The sequence below is a fragment of the Drosophila nasuta genome, chromosome X (genome assembly GCF_023558535.2).
Source record: "Drosophila nasuta strain 15112-1781.00 chromosome X, ASM2355853v1, whole genome shotgun sequence".
Lineage (NCBI taxonomy): Eukaryota > Metazoa > Arthropoda > Insecta > Diptera > Drosophilidae > Drosophila > Drosophila nasuta.
Genome location: NC_083459.1, coordinates 1462371 through 1484212, shown reverse-complemented (window position 1 = coordinate 1484212; position 21842 = coordinate 1462371). Strand labels below are relative to the sequence as shown.

The 21842-nt window shown below is 33.6% G+C and overlaps 3 protein-coding genes across 4 annotated transcripts in view; all 3 read left to right on the top strand.

Annotated features, from left to right (window-relative positions):
• Positions 1–425: 425 nt before the first annotated feature.
• LOC132795491 (pyruvate dehydrogenase E1 component subunit alpha, mitochondrial) lies at positions 426–4211 on the top strand. The gene is given in 6 exon segments (XM_060806230.1): positions 426–583; positions 851–919; positions 1595–1948; positions 1950–2160; positions 3234–3556; positions 3615–4211. Coding segments are annotated over 6 exon segments (1200 nt in total). The 5' UTR covers positions 426–523; the 3' UTR covers positions 3798–4211.
• Positions 4212–4389: 178 nt separating this feature from the next.
• On the top strand, positions 4390–7793 carry LOC132795490 (pyruvate dehydrogenase E1 component subunit alpha, mitochondrial). Its single transcript, XM_060806229.1, has 2 exons — positions 4390–4865; positions 6245–7793. The coding sequence occupies exons 1-2, from the start codon at positions 4713–4715 to the stop codon at positions 7637–7639; spliced, it is 1548 nt and encodes a 515-aa protein (XP_060662212.1). The 5' UTR covers positions 4390–4712; the 3' UTR covers positions 7640–7793.
• Positions 7794–9565: 1772 nt separating this feature from the next.
• LOC132796195 (uncharacterized) overlaps positions 9566–21842 on the top strand; it is a 43973-nt gene continuing 31696 nt past the window's right edge. Inside the window, exons 1-2 of one of the 2 annotated variants that reach the window (XM_060807274.1) lie at positions 9566–9665; positions 10617–10820. The gene's annotated coding sequence lies outside the window, so the exon portion shown is untranslated. Of the gene's footprint in view, positions 9702–10616; positions 10821–21842 lie in introns of both variants that reach the window. The other variant, XM_060807275.1, reaches the window with a different exon arrangement.

Here is a 21842-nt window from a genome sequence, read left to right as displayed (position 1 = left end):
GTACTTGTTTCTTTTTTGTATTCAACTGGCTCTGTAAATTTAATTGATTTTTTTGTGCATGGAACGAAAATTACATAAGTTTTTGTAAGAATTAGTAAATTATATGAAGACAAGTGGAGAAATGGAAAATTTAAAAGTAAATACGAGTAAGAAGACAAGAGAATGATAAACAAAAACAAAAATGAGATCTTTAATGTGAAATAAAAGTACTTCTTGAAACCAAAGTGCATTTTTATTCAGAAAGCTAATTAACAATTTTTTTCAGATTTTGAATAAAAGTTTTATGTTTATTAAAAACAATTTTAAATTATTAAAATAGGTCCTGCAAATGACTCCCAATGTGTGACCACATTATCTAAAATATACTGCTATGTTATCGATAACTCCGCATTTGATTTGGTATTTTTCTTCAAATTTGATATTTTTTAGTGCTGTTTGACATGAAAAACGCGTATTTTTATGGCGATTGGCCAGCAGCTGTTACGCGAACGAGAGAGAATAGTCGAAACCGAAAGCCGTCGAAATGTTGCGTACATTATCACGCGTTAGCGAATTGCCAATTGTTGTAAGGCAATTGCAAAAAGTACGTAACTGTAATGCAGCCATTGCTGTCACTAACAAAACAATTGTCACTGTAACTAATACAAAGCGATCACAACATACAACTTCAACAAGCAATCGCAGCAATATTAGGACTAACAACAACAGCAACAACACCCACAGCAGCAACACAGGCAGCAGCAGCACCAACAACTATTATCAGTGGACAACGCGACAGCAACAACTACAACAGCAAATAAGAATTGGAAGCAGACGCAGTTATTCATCGTCATTTTTCGGTTTATTCCAGAATGCAGCACAGGCTGGTGTCGCAAAGACCAACAACTATGCCACGGAAGCGACCGTGCAGGTGAATCGAGTAAGTAGACACACACACACCACCCCCCACCACCTAAGAGCTCCTTCTCCCACCAACGCAGTAGTGAAAAGAAAAATACCGATTACATAATGTGTGTGAATATGTGTGCTTGCTTGCTTGTTAACCAATCAGGTCAGAGTTGCATTTTGCGTGAGTGTCGTTCGTCTGGCGGTCATTTCAAAAATTACCGGCCGTCAAGGTCACACCGTGACGCGCGTGACCGACGTCGGCAGCGTCAACGCCGACGACACGCACTTTCTTATCAGCAGCAACAACACTTTCCACGGCGATCGACAGGTTATGCAAAAAAAAAGAGTGCACTTCAGTGTTGATCTCTCGCTGTGTGCGTGCTGTGCTCTCACTCTCGTGTGACGTCATCGAAGCAGAACGAAAGTATACAAAACAAAAAAACAGTTACAGATTAATGTTTATTTTGCGATACAACTAATCGATTATAGTTAAACAAAAATACAAATGAAATAGGTATTAAATTAGCATTGCAACTTTTATTGCTGCAGAATAAACCATTGCGTATCTATCTCTCTCTCTCTCTCTCTCTCTCTCTCTCTCTGTCTATCGAAATGCTTACTCGCTTACTTACACGTTTCTTCTTTTTCATGCATTCTATCTCTGTCGCTGCCGTGTGATGTGTGCTCTGTGCTGTGTGCTCCTCAGCCATTCAAGCTGCATCGCTTGGACGAGGGACCCGAGACCACAGTGCAACTGACCAAGGATGAGGCGCTCAAATACTACACACAAATGCAGACGATACGTCGCATTGAGACCGCTGCCGGCAATCTGTACAAGGAGAAGATCATTCGTGGCTTCTGTCATCTGTATTCGGGCCAAGAAGCCTGCGCCGTTGGCATGAAGGCCGCCATGCGTGATGTCGACAACATCATCTCGGCCTATCGCGTCCATGGCTGGACCTATCTGATGGGTGTCTCGCCACTGGGCGTCCTCGCCGAATTGACGGGCATGCAGAGCGGCTGTGCTCGCGGCAAGGGCGGCTCTATGCACATGTATTCCCCCCAATTTCTATGGCGGCAACGGCATCGTTGGTGCCCAGGTGCCATTGGGCGCTGGCGTTGGTCTCGCCTGCAAGTACAAGGGCAACGGTGGCATGTGCTTGGCCCTCTATGGCGATGGTGCTGCTAACCAGGGCCAGGTATTTGAGGCCTACAACATGGCCTATCTGTGGAAGTTGCCCGTCATCTTTGTCTGCGAGAACAATAACTATGGTGAGTAGATAATTTATACGATTAATCAGCTACAGTATCTGGAAAGCATTCTACTTGTTTTTCAACGCTCTGAAAACTTTACATTTCTGTACAACTTTTTTATTAGTGATAAATAATGCCATTACAAATTTTAAAGTCATTTTAAAACTCATACTATTAATATTTCATTAATTATTATACATATTAAATAAGAATTCTAAATTATTGGGAACTCTATTATTTAATATGTACGACAAACAAAATTAAGAATAAGTTTATACTTGTATAATTCATTTTTTATTTCACAAAACTGAAAGATTTTCTTCAATTACTTCCATTCAAATGTTTTTACAATTTTTAATTTTAAAGAATTCAAACTCATGAGCTTTTGCTGCTTTTGCAAATTACGAAATTACCAATGGGAAATCGTACTCTAAAATAAAATCTTTTACATTTGGATTTGGATTAAGAAACAAATGCAAAATTTAACTTTCTTTTACTTAGTTAAAAAAAGTGAACGAAATTAAACAATCTAAAAAATATTCACTTAAATTATTTTAAAAATTGCAATTTAAATTATTGAAAAATTTGAATTTCGAAAAAATTTAATTTTGAAGTATATTTTGTAGCCGGAAATCATACTATCGATAAAACACACTATTTGTTAACTCTATGAATCATACAATCGATAAAAGATACATTGAGTGAATCGTACTATTAATCATACGATCGATAAAACATACTTACAATAATTCGTACTATCGATACAAAATACTTTGAGTAAATCATACTTTCAATAAATTATACTATCAATATTTCCGATAAAAATACTTCGGAGTAAATCATGCTTTCAATAAATTATACTATCAGTAAATCATTCTATCGATAAAACATCCCATCAATAAATCGTACTATCGATAAAAACACTTTGAGTAAATCATACTATCAAAAAATCATACTATCGATAAAAATACTTTGGAGTAAATCATACAATCAATAAATTACACTATCAGTAATTCATGCTATCACGCTAACCAATACTATAAATTACCATACTACAACTAAACTTATCTTGTTCTGTTGTCTACTGATAGGCATGGGCACCAGTGCGGAGCGTGCTTCGTGCAACACGGACTACTACACGCGTGGCGATGCTCTGCCTGGCATTTGGGTCGATGGCATGGATGTGCTGGCTGTGCGCAGTGCCACAGAGTTTGCCATCAAGTATGTGAACACGCATGGACCGCTGGTGATGGAAACGAATACTTATAGATATTCGGGTCATTCCATGTCCGATCCGGGAACCTCGTATCGTACACGCGAGGAAATCCAGGAGGTGCGTCAGAAGCGTGATCCCATCACATCCTTCAAGGAGCTGTGCATTGAGCTGGGTCTCATCACCACCGATGAGATTAAGGTAAGTATTCTGACAGTCGAACTCAAGGAACACTCCATTAACATTACGTTTATATCAGGCCATCGACATGAAGGTGCGCAAGGAGGTGGATGAGGCCACCGCAATTGCCAAGACCGATACCGAGCTGCCATTGCCCCATTTGTGGACCGATGTCTACTCGAACAACTTGGAGCGCAAGATTCGCGGCACTATTGCCTATGATATTGATCACATCCAGGAGCGCAAGGGTGTCAATCATTAAACAATGATTTTACAACGATTTGATCAACCCAAACATACATACACATTTAATACACACACACACACACAAAGATAACAAGCGAAATCTCTAGATGTTAAGCCCAAAAAGTGAAAGTTAGAAAATTTTTGTTTATGCGATATGCTTAATTATGTAGAGCTTCGTGTAAACACACGTAAACACACACACACACACACATAGACACACGCGAAAAAGACACAAAAGAACGTAGCTAACCACGAATATGGATACTCTTTCTACCCATACCCATAATCGACATACACAATCAACACTCAACATGGGCCAGGGCCAGTGGCAAATAGCAACAGGAAAAGCAACGGATATTATTGCATATGAACGTGTTCAATATGGTTTAAAGCGAGGTGTAAATTTGTTGAAATATAAACTACAAACATACGCAATCTAGTTTTTATTTCACAAACGGGATTATTAAGCTAAATAACATTTATAAGAATTGCGTTTAAAAAAGGTTGGAATGTAAGAAACTGAAACCGATTTATAAAGGAAATGTCAATTGATTCGAATTTTAAGCTCTACCAAAATGTTTAAAACTTAGTAAACATTGCATTACATTTGTAAATGTTTAGTTTAGTTTGTTTTTACACTCAGATCACATTGGCATCTAGCTCGATAAGTCATATTTTTTTCGAGTATTTTTCGGCAAACGTTTATTCACTCATTTCATTTTTTATATAATTAGAATTTCTGTTTTATTTGTCCTCATGCGGTTTTAATACTTACAAAAAGAGCAAATTTAAGGTTAAATTTATTATTCCTTTAATACCATACCGAGACAATTTTAGTGGTCCCTTTCACACTGGACACTTTAGGGGACCGTAAAACAATTGTGTATCGTCAGCATAGTTGAATATTTTGTGAACTAGCCACTGACACAAGATGATGCAACGGACGGCGCCCGGATGTCATTCGATGATGCGATTACGATTACGATTACTGCGAAACCTGATGCATGAACAGTGCATGGAACGCAATGTGTGGCGAATCCAAAGACGCTTCAATTCCGATTGCTCAACGTTAACGCTAGAGAATGTAAGTAGGAGAACTCTTTGGAGATTTATATGTATATATATTGTATATCAATCCATACTACTTTATTTATTTATTTTAGTTTATTCTATACTGCATAGTTGTAAGCAGTTGGATATATGTACATAGAGCATATCAATACATATAACATTATATATTTATTTTATTTTGTTTATAGTTAAGTAATAATATAAAATTACTGGCATTAGTTTAGGATAGACCATCGCTGACTATATAAGTCTCTGACTACAATATTGTGGTTATTAATTATGCAAATTAAGTAACTGCACATATAGAAAAAGATTTATGTGATGGTCATGAAGATGCAACTATGGACTATATACAAATTCGTGTTATATAATATATGCTTATAATATATGTATATACTGAACAAAAGTATATTCATTACTTCGCTTTTAATTGGATAATTTTAATTTACAAGGAAAAATAATGTTGGCACGATTAACACATATAACATATTTAGTAGAATTATTCATATAATTTTCATTTTTAAAATCAGCGTATTGTTTTCATGGCTTTATGTTTTATGTTTAATGTTTATTATTTAAAACGTTTTATTTGAGAGCTATAAATTTAAGAATTTTTACTAAAACAGAAATTAAAGAAAAGCAATGTAAAGAACATATTATAATAGGTTTTATGGGGAAAGGTATCCACAAGAAACGCTTAGAAATTGTTATTAATAAATAAGCTCAGAATCTAGTAAATTAAATAAAAGGGGCTTAAAGTTCAGTAATTTAAATGCAATTATATGTCAAATTAATTTATTTTCATTGTACTTCTTTCTTAAATTGATTTGTAACTTTTTCTATTATTTCTACTATTATTTAACTTCTAATTATTTTGTAATGGGATTTTTATATTATTTTATTTGAATAATATTTCGAAATTTTGTTATATATTCATTGTACATTATGTTTCTTACATTGTTATTTTAAATTGAATCGAATCTCAAAATTTTGCTGCTGATGTTTATTCTATATTTACATATATACATTTATTCTCTTAACTATTCCTCTTTTATGTCTATTATAATATAAAATACCTTTATTTGCAACTGTTTTTATTATTCCTACTATTATTATTTTATTTGAATACTATTTTGAAATTTTGGTATATACTCATTGTATATTATGTTTTTTACATTGTTATTTAAATTGAATGGAATCTCGAAATTTTATCTATTCTATGTGTATATACATTTATTTTTACTATACCTCTGTAAATTATGCATTGTTTTTTTTTACGTAGCCTATAGTCCTTAGTCTATAGTAATATAAAATCGCCTCATTTACAAATCCTCTTGTTATTACTACTATTATTCCAATTCTAATTACTTTTCTCGATATTCTCGACCACAGACATTCAAGTGCTACGAACTGGAGAAAGGCCCGCCCACAGATGTTGAATTGTCGCGCGAGGACGCGGTCAAATTGTACCGTCAAATGGTGGAGGTGCGTCGCCTCGAGGTCGTCTCGGGGAACATGTACAAGGCGAAGCAGATCCGAGGCTTCTGTCATCTGTACATCGGCCAGGAGGCCGTCGCCGTGGGCATGTGCGCCAGCCTGAGGAAGCAGGACAGTGTGATCACCGCATATCGTGCCCATGCCTGGACCTATTTGATGGGCGTGACGGCGCATGGAATGATTGGGGAATTGGTTGGAGTGCGCAGCGGATGCAGTCGAGGCAAAGGCGGATCGATGCACACGTATGCCGATAACTTTTATGGCGGCAATGGGATCGTTGGTGCCCAGGTGCCGTTGGGCGCTGGCGTTGCGTTGGCCCATCGCTATAAGGGCGATGGGGGCGTCTGTGTGGCGTGTTATGGCGATGGGGCTGCCAATCAGGGTCAGGTCTTTGAGGCGTACAACATTGCCAAGCTGAAGTGCTTGCCGTGCATATTTGTGTGCGAGAACAATCACTATGGCATGGGCACCCACATCAGTCGCCATGCGGCGCTCACCGATTTCTATATGCGTGGACAGTATGTTCCGGGACTGTGGGTCGATGGCAATCAGGTGCTGGCGGTGCGCAGTGCCACTCAATTTGCCATCGAGCATGCACTGAATAATGGCCCCATTGTTCTGGAGATGAATACGTATCGCTATGAGGGACATTCCATGTCCGATCCGGGCTTGGCGTATCGCACACGCAAGGAGGTGCAAGAGGTGCGCAAGCAGCGCGATCCCATCGAGAGCTTCCGCAAGCAGATACTCTCGCTGGGTCTCACCGACGAGGCCGAACTGAAGGCCATCGATGTGGCGGTGCGCAAGGAAATGTCTGCCGTCTCCAAGAAGGTGGTGGCCGATCGTGAGGTTGGCATCGACGAACTCGCCGCCGACATATATGCCAAGAACGTGGAGCCGAAGATTCGCGGCGTTTCTGGTTACAATCTGACGCACAAGAAGATTGCCGAGGTGTGCTTTGGCAAACCGAAGCCAACGCCGGCCAATGAGATGAAGAATGTGCCCATTGGTGATGCGGCCTTGATTGCCGCTCAGCTGGAGGCCAAGAAGAAGAACGACGAAAAGAAGGCTGCCGAGGCGAAGGCTAAAGCCAAAGATGTCAAGCCCAAGAAGGACGATGATGACGACGATGACGATGATCCACCAGCACCGCCAGCAGCAGCAGCAGCAGCGCCACCGGCTGCAGCTCCACCTGCAGCTGCCCCACCTGCAGCTGCCCCACCAGCAGCAGCTCCGCCTGCAGCAGCTCCACCTGCAGCTGCTCCACCAGCGGCAGCTAACCCCAAGTAAGCTGAGAGCCAACAATGCACCCACTTGACAAGATTAACCAATACATTGCATATATCAATTTGCCCTACACTCAACTCTTCACATAAGAAATATATATCCTATCCGAAGGTAATAAAGTCTTTCGTGTTTAAGTGAAAAAAATTAAAGTAAATTACATCACCTGTCTTTTATTTTCCAAAAATTGCCTTTCAGATATTATGCAATCAAAATTTAGTAATAGTTGAAGAAAGTCAATTTTTTTATATTGGGGATTGCCAAGATACTTATCATATAAATATTCACTGCGCCTGTCTCAAAAGCAATACGAAGCACAATTTTGAAACTACGATCTGATTTAGATTAGATGTTAGATGTTATCAGATAAAAACGGCTGTTGCAATCGGGTAAAGTTGCTTGGTTGACAAAATGGTTACATTTTAAACTACATATATGCTATATTTTTAACCAAATGAAGTTTTCGGTATATTTGACTATTTTTGATTATATTTATTTTGTATATTTTAAGAGTAATACTTCACTGTCTTGCTTTTATTCTTAATAGATAGAGAGTAACTAACAGCCGAGCACACTTTACTTTAGCTTTCTTATTAGTTTCGGATTCCAGAGATACTCATAATATTAATAATCTTGACTTTTCTCAAATAGACAAATAGTGTACAATTTATTGAACGTGATCTGTTTCAAAAATACAAAAAAAAAAATTAAAATCATCTAATCATTATTTAACGACATTTTTTTCAACCATATTTAGGCGACCATTAAGATATTTGATTTTCCATAATATAATTATTTTACCTCGGTTTTTTGCAAGGCTATTCTTGAAAATTATTAAATGAAAAATTTTCTTTTTAAGGGGTAATACCACTGTAACTCTTGTTTTTGGAGCGTTATTTTGCGTTTTTTTTCGTTTTGAAGGAATGAGGGTAAATGAATAAAATTTTGTTATGTTGTTAAACATATATTTAAAAGTATATAATAAATTTTTTCATATAAAAACATCCCCTGATAGAATAGTTGAACTATCTTTTAAGGCAAGAAAATTTGTTTGATTTTTTGAATATTGCACAGTGGTGTTACCCCTTTATTTAGGTAATTGGTAAGATTATATTTTAAAATAATCCAATACCCAAATGTTTTTTTTTTATAAATTTCAAACGTACGAACGGACAAATAAGATATATTTTTTGTTGTTTAACATATTTGGATTTCTTTTCAACTGGGTATTAATAAGTTTGGTATTGCATGCTTATTACCAATTAAAAGGTTTCTGTAAGCTACATTTGTCGCTATGTATTTAACAGCGGACTCGTAAAATTGCTATCGAAAGTTGCATCTTGATAAGAATAACAGTGAAAGAAAACTGCAAGAAAGAAAAAAAGAAAGAAAGTTTTTCGAATGCAGAAGCTCGTCAACTGCCGCAACATAGCCAAATTTTGCATTATGCAAAGTTATTGCTGAGCTTTCCGCATCGAAAGTTCTTGCGCACACTGAATGAAAGCTTGAAGCTTTAAGCAGCCTTGCTTGGAAGCTTTATTGCATTGACACCTGTGCACAAATCGAAAGCTTTCGCTGTCATGCTCTGAGCGCTTTCTGCTTCCTTCTCGTTCTCTCGCACTCTCTCTTGCTCCACATCGTTTTGTTTCTGTTTCTGTTGCGCTCTGTTAAAATTGTCGCAAATCGTGTGCGACGCGTTCCATTCATTTATCAAGCCGTTAAATGTCCGTTGCCCACGCGCACACTGTTTCCCCCTTCCCACCGCACGCCTCGGCTGCTCCTCCCCCTCTACAGCGACACGAACACCCGCACCTGTAAGCGAAGACCTCACCGCACTGTTTGGCGCGACACCCTTAAAGTCGATCGGCCGGCCTGTTGCCTGTTTTGCGAGGCGGCATTCGATCATCTGGGCGCGCTATTCAGTCTCTTCGCGATGCTCTGGCGTTGATCTTCACGTGCGCTGCGATCGGTTCTCGTGGCTCGTCAGTCAGCTCATCATCTCATCATCGTTTCGGTTTCGTTTTGCCTCGTGGTGTGTTTTTGTTATTGTTGCTGTTGTTGTTGTGTGGTGCGTGGCGTGGTTGCTTCTGCTTCGTGTTGTGCGATTTTCTTTCATATGCCGCAAAATTTTCTACATTTTTGCTAAACATTGAATAATATTCTTTTCTATACTGAGCTATTATCATTATCATTTCGATTTGTATTCTAATTATTTTCTGCAATTGCTTTGAATTTTCAATATTTATTATTTTAACCATTTAAAGTTTATTGAATTCAATTAGCGATTGTTTATTTGAGGATATATCGCATTGAAATCATTTTAGTAAATTTCAATGTTTTTAGAATTTCAAAAGGTTTTAAGCTTTGTGAAAATATTTTCTAATTTTTAATTAATCTATTTTTTGCATAAAGAAGCTTTTGAAAATATATTCACCAATTTTTTAAATTTATATTTTCAATGAAATTGCTTTAGTTTTAGTCCTAACTCATAATGTCAAAAATTTGTGTTTTAAATCATATGTTAACATCCTCCACAATTTGATTCTAAATTTTCGTTTTCTTTCATTTATTTGATTTATATTTTGATATCATTTCTTTAAAGATTGTGTTATAAGTTAGTTCGTGTTTTTTGATTTTTTTTATATTGTTTTTTTTGTTGTATATCTTTTTTTTTTTTTGCAGATTTGTGTTTTGAATCTCATTTTCGCCTGTCGGAAGTGAAAAGCGCCAGCAGCGGCGGGTGCCAAATATTTTCAACGTTTTCATTTGAATTTTATTTTATTTTTACCCATTCTGCATTTCTATTTTTTACATTTCATTTCTCCGCTATTCTATTCTCTGCTTTGCTTTCCTTATTTATTTTATTTGATTTCATGCTGGCGCATACTTAGCACACATATTAACGACTCGTGTTCCATTATTATCATTATTATTACTCATTTTTTTTTGCTGTTTTTTTGGTTTCGCGGTTCCACAAAAATAGTGAAAAATACTAAAATTACTTCTTATAACTGTGCTGTGTAATGTAATAAATAAAACGTAGCCAAATAAAGTGTGCACGCGTCGAATTAAAGTGCGGTTCAAATATATTCATATGTACATATATATATATGAAAGGAATACATATATAGTTTGTTGTGAATAATCATCATACATTTGTGAGAACAACGCAAATAAATATTTCAAGGTAATAACATTTGCTATGCATAATTTAGTTTTGTTTATTTATAATTCTCAATGCCCAAATTATTAAGCAATTGAAGTTTGGAGTCAAGTGTTTTGACAAATACGAAAACATAGCATATGTATATGTATACTATATATGTTTTTCTCTATCGATATATGTGCATATAGTATATAAAATATATGTATTCTTCATTATATACAAGTGTGTGTATGCTTCGAGTGACACACTTGAGTGGCATCTAAGAGCAAGCAAAAGCGGTCATCAGCATTGCGGAAACTTGTATACGCTACAAAATAGCATATCAACTGCAAACAAACATATCTACACATATCTATGTATGATTTTAATAACATTTAAAGATTAGATTGAAAATTTCCTTGCATATTGAGTATTTCTGCAATTTTTGTAAATATGCGAGAATATTAAAACATAAAATAAATCAACTACTTTACAGATATTTTTCTTAACTATTTTGACACCTTGAATTTCTATATAATACTCCAAGTATCTACTTGTACCTTTTATTTTCTTTTTTTTTTTGTCACATGTTCTCCACTCGATCGAGTGTGTGTGTGTGTGTGTGTGTGTGTTTTTTTTCATTTGGTTTCCGCTACATTTGCATAGCCGAATTTGAAAACTGTCCCATGATGGTGAGAGCATGAGAGATCAACTGAGCGATTTAAGAGACATCGCCGTCGTCTGAAGGGGGTTGTGATACTTGTACCCATTAAAATAATGCTAAGAAGCACAGCAACAACAACGTTCAAAGCGTTTCGTTTCAATTGAAATTGTAATTTACACTACTCGCTGAACAATTTCGTAACATTGACGAGCCTACATTTCATTTTCGGGTGAGCTTAGCTAATGCGAAACACAGAAACCGATTTTACTTTTAATTTAGCAAGTGTGCAAGGCGACCATTGAAATTTAAGTATTTCAAAATTATTATATATACAAAACAACTAAGAAATTAAGGTATTTTTTTTAGTATTTTTGTGGTATATTAATTTCGAGTATCTCACAGTCGAGCACACTCGACTGTAGTGTATGACTGTGAGATACCCGTAACTCATTCGTAATAAAAGTAAAACCAAATAGTTGCAAATTAATATACCACAATAATACTAAAAATACCAAATACCAAATGGTATATATGATATACTGATAAAGTACTGCATTGCAAATATGCCAGATTGTTAATCAACGCCCATGTATATAACAAATATACCAAAAAAATACTAAAAATAAACGACAATATTTGGTATATTGGTATAATACTATATTCAAATATACATTATAGTTGAAAATATACCAGATTGTCAATCAAAGCATCTATGTATATCCTCTCGGTTGTTGTCGCTGATCAAGAATATGCATACATAACATATATATGTACGTATATACATTATACTTTCTTGCCGGTACAAATAAAATACCTTTCTACCCTAAGGGTAGCGGGTATAAAAATATACCACAAAAATACTGAAATATACCGAACACTATATATTTATGTAGTTCTACATTCAAATATATTATAGATCACAAAATATACCAGATTTACGCTGATCAAGAATATATATTCTTTATTACATTCATTTCCTGTTGGCACAGAGTTATAATACCCTTCTATCCTATGGGCAGTGGGTATAATTACAAATAACATATATGTAGATAAAGCAAAATTTCTGAAAAAAATATAAAAATGAATTTTAGCTTGAGTTAATGGTAAACTGTGAAACAGATTTTATTTTTAATTAATAGTTCACTTTTTGGAGTTGTGCAAATTTTAAATTGAAACTAAAATATTAACAACTTATAATATCATGAGATTTTAATTTTAAAAAATTATAAATGTGGGGTTTTTATTAATAATGTACTTATAAATTTAAGGGTGAAAATGTACTTTGAATATGAACATATATTATACTAATGTAACATATACTAATGTTTATAGTACATATACTTATGTAATGCGGTCGCGTAACCAACTCGCTGTTCCTCTCAACAGCTCGCTGCTCCTTACTTCAGTTAAAATGAACCAGATCCCATCAATGCCTGTAATTAATAAATGTATTAAATAAATATATAATATAAAAAACTTTCTAGAGTTCATTTCATAACACAATTTTATAAAAGGTTTATTTTTTGGTGAGCGTAGCTAAATCGAAACTGCGGACTTGATTTTATTTTCTATTGAGCGTTTACGTTTCACAAGCAGGTGTTTAGAATGCAATGTGCAAGGCCTAAATCGTAGAATAATCTAGATTATAAACAAAATGTTTAAACTGGAATACAAAGAATATAATAGAGACTATTTATACTTTGTGCTGGCAGCAAATGTATGTAACAGGCAGATGGAGTCATCGTCGATCCCATAAAGTAAATATATTCTTGATCAGCCGAGACAATATAGCTGTGTCCATTTGTCTGTAAAATTATTGCACGCAGATCAAGTGAGCTTAATTTTCGGAACATACAATCAAAACTACAGTCTTTGTAATTCTAAACATTTTGTTGCGATCAGCCAAAAAATTCCCAAAGTTATTTAAGAAATAATTGTATTTTTCGAAATTCAGGTTTTAGTTGACAATATAACATATTTCTTAAACTTTAGTGTGATTTAAATATATTAGTATATAAATATACCAAATGTATACTTTATTATCTTTCAGTATATTAATTTAGTATATTTTAAGAATAATACCGAAATGTTTTGCATTTATTAAAAGTATGTAAAGAAGATTTGACTTCACCTTTCTTTTTTGTTGATTATAATTTTATTAAGCTGGAAATTTTGCTGTAAAACTTGAAACGCAGCGAGGTCATAAAGACTATTTTACTTTACTTTTCAAAGTGAAAAATAAATTTAACAAACCACAATTTTACTAAGAATTATTGTTAGAGCACAATTTTTTACAAAATTTCAAATTTTTTTTAAGTTACTAATTTATTTTAGCATAATCTTATTAATCAGGATATTTTGGGTTACGACTTATAAGTATTAATAGGAAGTGAAATAATAAATACTTATTTAATGTACTTCTTAAAGATTTTCAAAAACTAAAAATAAATGATGCATTTTTTTTATTTATTATTTTATTAAACTACACACACAAATATATGTATATTTACTGCTAAAGTTTTTTATTTTATTGAATTATTATCTGAGTAAACCTAAAATTTTTGCTGATGCATAAATATTTACCAAAATGTTAATTGGAATCGCAATTCTAAAGATTGATTTATGGAACATACAAATACAACTACAGTCTTTTTAACTCTAAACATTTAATAATCATCATATAAAAATGCTAAGATATTTAAGAAATAATTGTATTTTACAAACAAAACTGGTTTTAGTTGCTCTGGTTGACAATCTGGTATATTTTGTACACTTCAGTATATTTTAAATGTAGTAGTATATCAATATACCAACCACACTTAGTTTGAATATATATTTATTGGTAATTTTTTGGTATTGATCTTCGATTATTATCTGGATAAGCCTAAAATTTTTCTATTGTTTGCTGTTCTTTGCTCTGTAGAAACAAAACTACAGTATTTTTAACTGTAAACATTTAAAAGCGATAAAATAAAATGCTATTTTGAGAAAGAAGAAATTAATTGTATTTGAAAAAAAAAACTGGTTTTAGTTGCTTTGATAATATGGTATATTTTGTACACCTTAGTATATTTTAAATGTAGTAGTATATCAATATACCAACTACACTTAGTTTGAATATATATTTATTGGTAATTTTTTTTTGTATTAATTTTTAATTATTATCTGTATGACCCTAAACCTAAATATTTAGCAGCATATTTATTACCGAACTTCACAATTGTCATAGAATATTGCACTACACAATGGAACAACAATGGATTCAATAGGCTTAGTGAGTTACAGTTACAGTCTTAATGATTTTGGATGCCGAAAAGTCTTCGTAATGAAGTTCTCTTTTTGTTGGCGGTCCAAGTTACGACAGCTGACGTGGGTAATTGTCGCATGTAATCAAGCGCACATTGCGTATACGCAACTTTTAATAGATAGATATTGAGAGTGTGTGTGTTGGTGTGCGACAGAGTGTGTATTACCACAATGCTTGGCGGGTGTTATACTCGCACTTATAAGCGACACTCACTTTAATGCTGCACACTCAAATTACACAAATGCTTTCAATTTCTCCCGTCGCCCAGCGAAAAGTGCTGCTTGCCTAAGGGAGATGGTCGGCATGAGACAGAGAGAAAGGGAGAAGAAGAGGGGGGACTGTCAAGGAAACGGCAACCGACAGCTAATCCGGCATCTAATAAATATACATAGTCACATCATTGTGCAATTGAATAATTGAACAATAATGTGACTTGTTTCGTCTTTTGTGCAATATTTCTCCAATTGAATTGATGTTAGCAATGTGAGGGAGAGGAGAGGGGCGAGCTGTCATTCATTTTAATGTATATTTATCATGTCTTGGACAATTGATAACGACAACTTTGCAACGATCTGTGTGTGTGTGTGTCTGCAACGCAACAAACACATCAAGTATATCAAGTTCAAATAATTTATAAATTCTTCTTCTTATTGTTGTTGTTGTTGCTGTGGAATTTGCCTCAATTTCTACAATTTGTACAACTATAACAAAAACTGATGACGCGACCTTGAATTAAAATAGATTTTTATGCGCGACGCTCGCCGATCTCCGCACGTCACCAAATGCCATCCCCAACGACCAAAAAAACCCCAAACCAAATGAATATTTCGGACCGGCTCTCATTGCTTTTATTTTGATTTTTAATATTTTAAATTTTTGTATTTGTGTGTGTGTGTGTGTTTTTTTTTTAAATTTTCCAAGTATTTCTGTTAGCCAAAAATGCAGTTGCCATAAAATTGGAATGCCTTTTGCTCCAGATAAGACAGTTTCGAACTCAAGTGGCGCACACAAAAGAAATAGATTTATATTCGCCGTAAATGGAAATCAAATGAACCACGAAATTGAATTGTATGCTATGTAAATTTTAATGGAACAAATAAGAAAGTTGCCCCAGGCGAATGCACATGGCACGACTATCTGATGCTCAGTAAATAAATAATAAAATTCATTATTTTTAATGATTCATTTTAAAATGAAATGTAATGAAATTAATATAGACTTCTTTTACTTACATTTTGGAGTTTTTCAAAAATGACTGATCAATTCTTATATTTAATTAAGACTTTTAAATGTTGTCTTCAATTGAAGCCTTGAATTTGTTATTTCATAAATTTTATTATGATTATTATTTATAAATCTATTTAAATTTGAAGAATAGGTTTCTATAATTTAGATTTTCAATTTACTTGACTTTATAGTACATTTAAAGCTTAATAATTTTTATAAGAAGATATAGATTATATGTTTTTGTTTCAAGGACATTAGATTAGAAAAATTCAAGTTTTTTTTTTAATTTTTAAGACAGAACATTTGTAAATGTTTGTACATGATTTTCTGGTCTGAAATGTTACTTTGGATTTTTTTTTGAATTTAACAATTTTATTTATTATATCAAAAATTTATATTTAATTATATACATAAAAAAAATTACTTCAACAATTGTGGAACATATTATATTGAATTTTCTAAGTTATTCATTAAAACCGATCTTTATTAGACTTGAGGTTATAATTCTTTAATTTATTAAAGATTTTAAAATTTTCTAAAATAAAAATAAAAATCAGCTGCATTTGAAGCTTCTTAATAAAAAATTATATGATATGTGATAGTAAGAGATAATTAAAAAACCTGTTGCTCACTTTGGATTTCAATTAACATATTCAAAACAAGTTCGGCTGGAATAATTATTTTTGTTATTAAATTAGTACGATTTTTTTTATGAAATTTCTTGGAAATGAATTTGTTCACAATTTTGAATAGCAGCTAAAGCAATTTAGAATTAAAAGATAATTTATATTTACCCCATATAACGTGATAATGTAAAGCAATCAGCTGGCATTTCTAGTAATTAACAAAGTTCAAAGTTATGTACGAAATATATATAAATATGTATGTATATATAACACATCTGTGCATAAACAGATGTATGTATATTTATGTAAATGCATATTGTATATTGTTAGTATTTGGTTGAAATTTATGCATTGCCATTACCAAAAATGTTTAACACTAAATCAACTTTTATATAGGAACATGCGGTTTTATTTGCACTACAAACGCTTTTGTTGTTATATGCAATTAAATATTGTTGTTGTTGTTGTTGTTGCTTTAGTTGTTGTGATTGCTGTTGCCTGCCATGTCTTGTAAATATTGCACACAAAAATGCATACAGTCATCGCGTGTATGCAATCAATTTTATATTGAATTTTAATTGAACGCTGTCCCGGTTAACTTTGCAGTTTATACATGGTCCATTAATTGCTTGGGGATGGTCACCAAAAACTAAAACAAATCCCTTCCTCCTCACCACAAAAAAAAACAAGTTGAGAGCTTCAGTCGAGTGTGCTCGACTGTGGGATACCCACCAAACAGTGCGGTATTATTCTTCAAATATACCGAAAAAATACTAAAATATAATAATTTTATAAAACCAATATCTATATTTGGTATTATAATATACCAAGTCGTTCAAAATGTACAAAATTGTCAACACATTTTAACTAAAGTAAGACATTGCATTTGACTCAAAATATACTGAAAAAATAATAAAATATACCGATTAGACTTAGGCATTTTATTCGGTTCAATATTTAATAAGTAAGACATTGCGATATTATTTTCAAAATATACCAAAAAATACTAAAATATACCGAAGTCTATATTTGGTATTTCAATATACAATAACGTTCAAAGTTTACCAGATTGTCAACGCTTTTTATTTGGTAAAATATTGAGGTATTATTCCTGAAATATGCCGAAAAGCTAAAGCTATAGTCAAGTGTGCTCGACTATGAGATACCCGCTCCCCATTTTAAATAATAGTAATACTATTTTAAATATGTATGAAATTAATATTTAAAAAAAATTCTAAAATATATCAAAGGTTTGGTATATCGATTTAGTATACCAATGTATTATTACATTCAAAATAAAGCATATAGTACAAAATATACTAGATATGTTGTGAGATGCCTGTTCCATACATTTGCTGCACGCACAAACTTATAATACCTTTCTTCCGTATCGGTATCGGGTATAAACAAACAAGTAAGAAAGCTACAGTCGAGTGTACTCGACTGTGAGATACCCGCTACCCATTTTGAATAAAAATAATATATTTTGCAGTATTATTCTCAAAATATACCAAATATACTGCAAAAATACTAAAAATGTACCAAATGGTATATGTGGTATATCGATATAGTACCGCATTCAAAATATACCATAGACGGCACAATATACCAGATTTTCAGCCAAAGCAACTCAGACCCCTAGTAAGTAGGCGTTTTTGCCCATACAAAAGTATTTCTTTAATTACTTCCACAATTTTTTTTCTGATCGCAACTAAATTTTCAGGGATCATAACTACTACAGCTATTACTGTATATACCAAAATTCGTAACTCTAGCTTTAAAATTACGCTTGTTATTCGATTTTCTTGATTTGCAGGGGCGGAAGTGGGCGTGGCAAAAATTTGAAACAAACTTGATCTGCGTGCAAACATAACAAATGCTGTCGAAAAAAAATTATAGCTCTATCTCTTATAGTCTCTGAGATCTAGGTGTTCATACGGACAGACGGACAGACGGACGGACGGACAGACGGACATGGCTGTATCGTCTCGGCTGTTGACGCTGATCAAGAATATATATACTTTATAGGGTCGGAGATGCCTCCTTCTACCTGTTACATACATTTCCTGCCGGCACAAAGTTATAATACCCTTCTACCCTATGGGTAGCGGGTATAAAAACCAACAACAATAATGAAACCTAAGACTGGGCAAACAAAATCTATGAAAAATCCATAGACCTCTAAAATAAACTTTAACGAAATGTGACAGCCAGAATGAGTGAGAAAGAGCTTTTTAAACTTAAAACTGGGAATTCGTTTTGAATTTTTACGTAAATTAAAAAGTATGTACATATGTACATAATAATATGTTCATTTTGTTTACTGCTTTCAAACGCTGAACATCATAAAATGTGCAAAACTAAAATATTTTTGTGAATAGCGTTAAACCATGTGCTGGCATATATTCGTACGTTAACGAGTTCAAGTAATAATTTTTATGAGTACGAGTAATAAAAAAGCAATAGTAATTTATGACGATTTAAATTAATGCTAAGCACAGTAAACAATAAAATAAAACCAAAAAAAAAAAAAATAATAATGATATTTGTGTTCAACTTTAAATTGAGCGTGCAACAGATGCTATTGGTAATTAAAATAGGAATAAAATATTAATTTCAAACGTATTTATGAGATGGAGAAGCACTTTTTGTGTGCTCGACCAGTTGCAATTAGAATTAAAATCGAATTGGCTCGTGTCACAAAACGACAAAACTCAAAGCGATTCCTCAAAACCATAATAATAACAACAATAATAACAATAATATTACTACGACGACGAAAGCGAATTCGAGAGAACAGAGAACAGATGTCAAAAGCGACAAAAACTGGTAAAATGTGGTCAATGCACAATATGCGGACAACGTAATAGCCCACGTATTATTTATTTTATGTTATAAATAGAAGTCAAACGGGAAACAAAACCAAAAATCAAAATAAAACCAAAAACAAAAACAATAACAAGCAACAGAAACAGAAGCAGAGACCAAAAATGAAAATGAAAATGTGAAGCGCATGCAAACGGCACAAAACAGAGGAGGGAGGACTAATAGCAAAGAGAGAAAGAAAGACACAGAAAGAGAGGGAGAGAGAGAGAGGAAGAGAGCGGGAATAAGCTAAGCAAATAGCAGCTTGCAGATAAGACTAATTCAAATGAAGTGTTTTCTTCTTCTTCTGCTTCGCTAACACCCTGTAGTTAGGGCATGAAATGTCCTTATTAGCACAGTTCACTGAATTTGTTAATATTTCAATTTAGTGCAATTGCGGTATTTAGATGTTAATATATTTTTACTGCATCCATAGCAATTGCATTAAATAAAGTTATAAAACTTATTTAAGTTTATATTTAGAATACGCAAGGTACTACAAGGTATTCGAATGTCGACTACGCTCAGCTGAAATACATTCACTTGTTTTTGTTTTTAGTGGTTTTTTGTGTTGAATTCTTTTTGGTTTTGCTTGCTTTTTTTGAGAACCGTAACAAAAACATTTGAAATGCGAACGAAACGGAACGAAACGAGATAAAACGCAACGAGACAAAACAAAATATCAAATCAAATGCAGAAGATTTCAAGGCAGGTGAAAAACAATGACAGCAGACAATGTGTGTGTGTGTGTGTGTGTTGGGCACATCCATTAGGCAGTCGACGATGATGGCCTGAATCAGCCTACAGCAACTACAACAACACTTAAAACAATACTAGCTAAAACCTAATGACGAATCTTGGGCAAGTGTGAAAACTCAAATGGAAAACGAGTCCAGTTTTGGCATTGACACTTCAATGCCGTTTTTGGAATTTTGATGGATGGCTGAATATGCGAAAGGATTGCTAAGCTTTTAGCCATCAAACTACTACGAACTGATGTGCAAAAAAAATATACGAAATACAAAATTAAATGAAATGTAAAAGTACTATTGTGTGTAGTCTAAGTAGTTGCAAATTGAGTGTACACATTGGAGTAGATGTGATTATTGGCGAGAAAAGATTTGCCACATAAGATGGAAAAGAAACATGCTCTTAAAACTTCCTTTGTTGTTGATTTAATATCCGCCAACCATATGGTAAAAGGGTTTTATAACTTATCCGGATAACCTAAAGGAAACCTACATAACAGACAGAAGGAGAAAACATCTTCGGCCCTATAAAGTATAAATATTTTTTATCTGGGTCCGTCTGTCCGTTAACCCGGATGAACACGTACATACATGTCGGTGACTATAAGAGATAGAGCTGTAATGTATTTCTCACAGGTACAACGAACATATATGTCTTTGGTATATTTTAATATATTTTCAGTATATTTCAAAAAGAATACTGCAATTAAAAATGTGTTAAGAATCTGGTAAATTTTTAACATTATGGTATATTGAAATACCAAATATAGACATCGGTATAGATCAGTATTTTGTCGGTATATTTTAAGAGTAATACAGTAAACATGTATATTTTGAACGTTATGATATATTTAAATACCAAATATAGACATCAGTATATTTTAGTATTTTCTGTGTTTTTTATGAATTATACCGCAATTGAAAATGTGTTGACAATCAGGTATTTTTTCTGTATATTTTAAGAATAATACTGCAATTAAAAATGTGTTAAGAAATGGTAAATTTTTAACGTTATGGTATATTGAAATACCAAATGTAGACCACAGTGTATTTTAGTATTTTTTGTGTGCTTTAAAGAATTATACCGCAATTGAAAATGTGTTGACAATCTGGTATTTTTATACCCGCTACCCATAGGGTAGAAGGGTATTATAACTTTGTGCCGGCAGGAAATGTATGTAACAGGTAGAAGGAGGCATCTCCGACCCTATAAAGTATATATATTCTTGATCAGCGTCAACAGCCGAGACGATCTAGCCATGTCCGTCTGTCTGTCTGTCCGTCTGTCCGTATGAACACCTAGATCTCAGAGAGTATAAGAGATAGAGCTATAATTTTTTTTCGACAGCATTTGTTATGTTTGCACGCAGATTAAGTTTGTTTCAAATTTTTGCCACGCCCACTTCCGCCCCCGCAAATCAAAAAAATCGAATAACAAGCGTAATTTTAAAGCTAGAATTTTGGTATATATGTACAATAAATACTATAGTAGTTATGATTCCTGAAAATTTGGTTGCGATTAGAAGTTATTAAAGAAATACTTTTGTATGGGCAACATACTTACAAGGGGTCTTAGTTGCTTTGGCTGACAATCTGGTATATTGTGCCGTCTATGGTATATTTTGA